We start from the raw sequence: 809 nt of genomic DNA on the forward strand, positions 1-809 counted from the left end.
TACCTACATTATTCTATCGGCCAGAGGCTATTCACCTTGGAGACGTGCTGCGGATATCAGTACGACCAAGTACGAGATTTACCAGGCGTCGCTCGGATTTTCACGTACCGACGAGAGCGCTCCGAACACCGTGAAAAAGTCGGCGTTTTATGGATACCAGAATCCCTATCTCCGGACAACCCGGTTCCAGGGAATGCGTCCCTTAAAAAGAAAAGAAAACTCTTTTCGAAACTCACGACGGTCATTTTCCGAGTTCGCTTGCGTTACCGCGCGATTGAGTTGAACGCCAACCCCACAGAGAGATTAAAGCGCTACTCTTTGTCTCCGTTACTCGGTTCCGGAATATCAACCGGATTCCCTTTCGAAAACATACGACAACTGCACACAACAACAACTGGTGACGACACAATCGCCTCCACCACAACACACACACAAATAATTATTCAGTCTTACAATTCATGTCGCAAATTCGAACAAGCTTTCGCCGTTTTCTTAGGATCGACTGACCCATGTCCAACTGCTGTTCACATGGAACCTTGCTCCACTTCAGCCTTCAAGGTTCTCACTTGAATATTTGCTACTACCACCAAGATCTGCACCAACAGCGGCTCCGAGCGAGCTCACGCTCAAAACTCTTCAAAGCAACACTGTCGCGACCTTCCTACCCGTCTCAACGTTCATTACACCTTTTCCGAAAAAAAAGTGCGTAATTGAGACGGTCAGGTATGGGCCTGGAGCTCAAACGCTATCCATTTTCAGGGCTAGTCGATTCGGCAGGTGAGTTGTTACAGAATCCACCACAGTGCGAG

At 48.3% G+C, this 809-nt stretch overlaps 1 protein-coding gene across 1 annotated transcript; it reads left to right on the forward strand.

Moving 5' to 3' along the window:
- Positions 1-24: 24 nt before the first annotated feature.
- Positions 25-777, forward strand: Tsp_16065 (conserved hypothetical protein; the record flags this gene model as incomplete). Its single annotated transcript, XM_003367107.1, is given in 2 exon segments — positions 25-486; positions 497-777. Coding segments are annotated over 2 exon segments (743 nt in total), but the record flags the coding sequence as incomplete, so codon positions are not given.
- Between the last annotated feature and the right edge of the window lie 32 nt (positions 778-809).

This window comes from Trichinella spiralis, assembly GCF_000181795.1.
Source record: "Trichinella spiralis strain ISS 195 chromosome Unknown Scfld4834, whole genome shotgun sequence".
Lineage (NCBI taxonomy): Eukaryota > Metazoa > Nematoda > Enoplea > Trichinellida > Trichinellidae > Trichinella > Trichinella spiralis.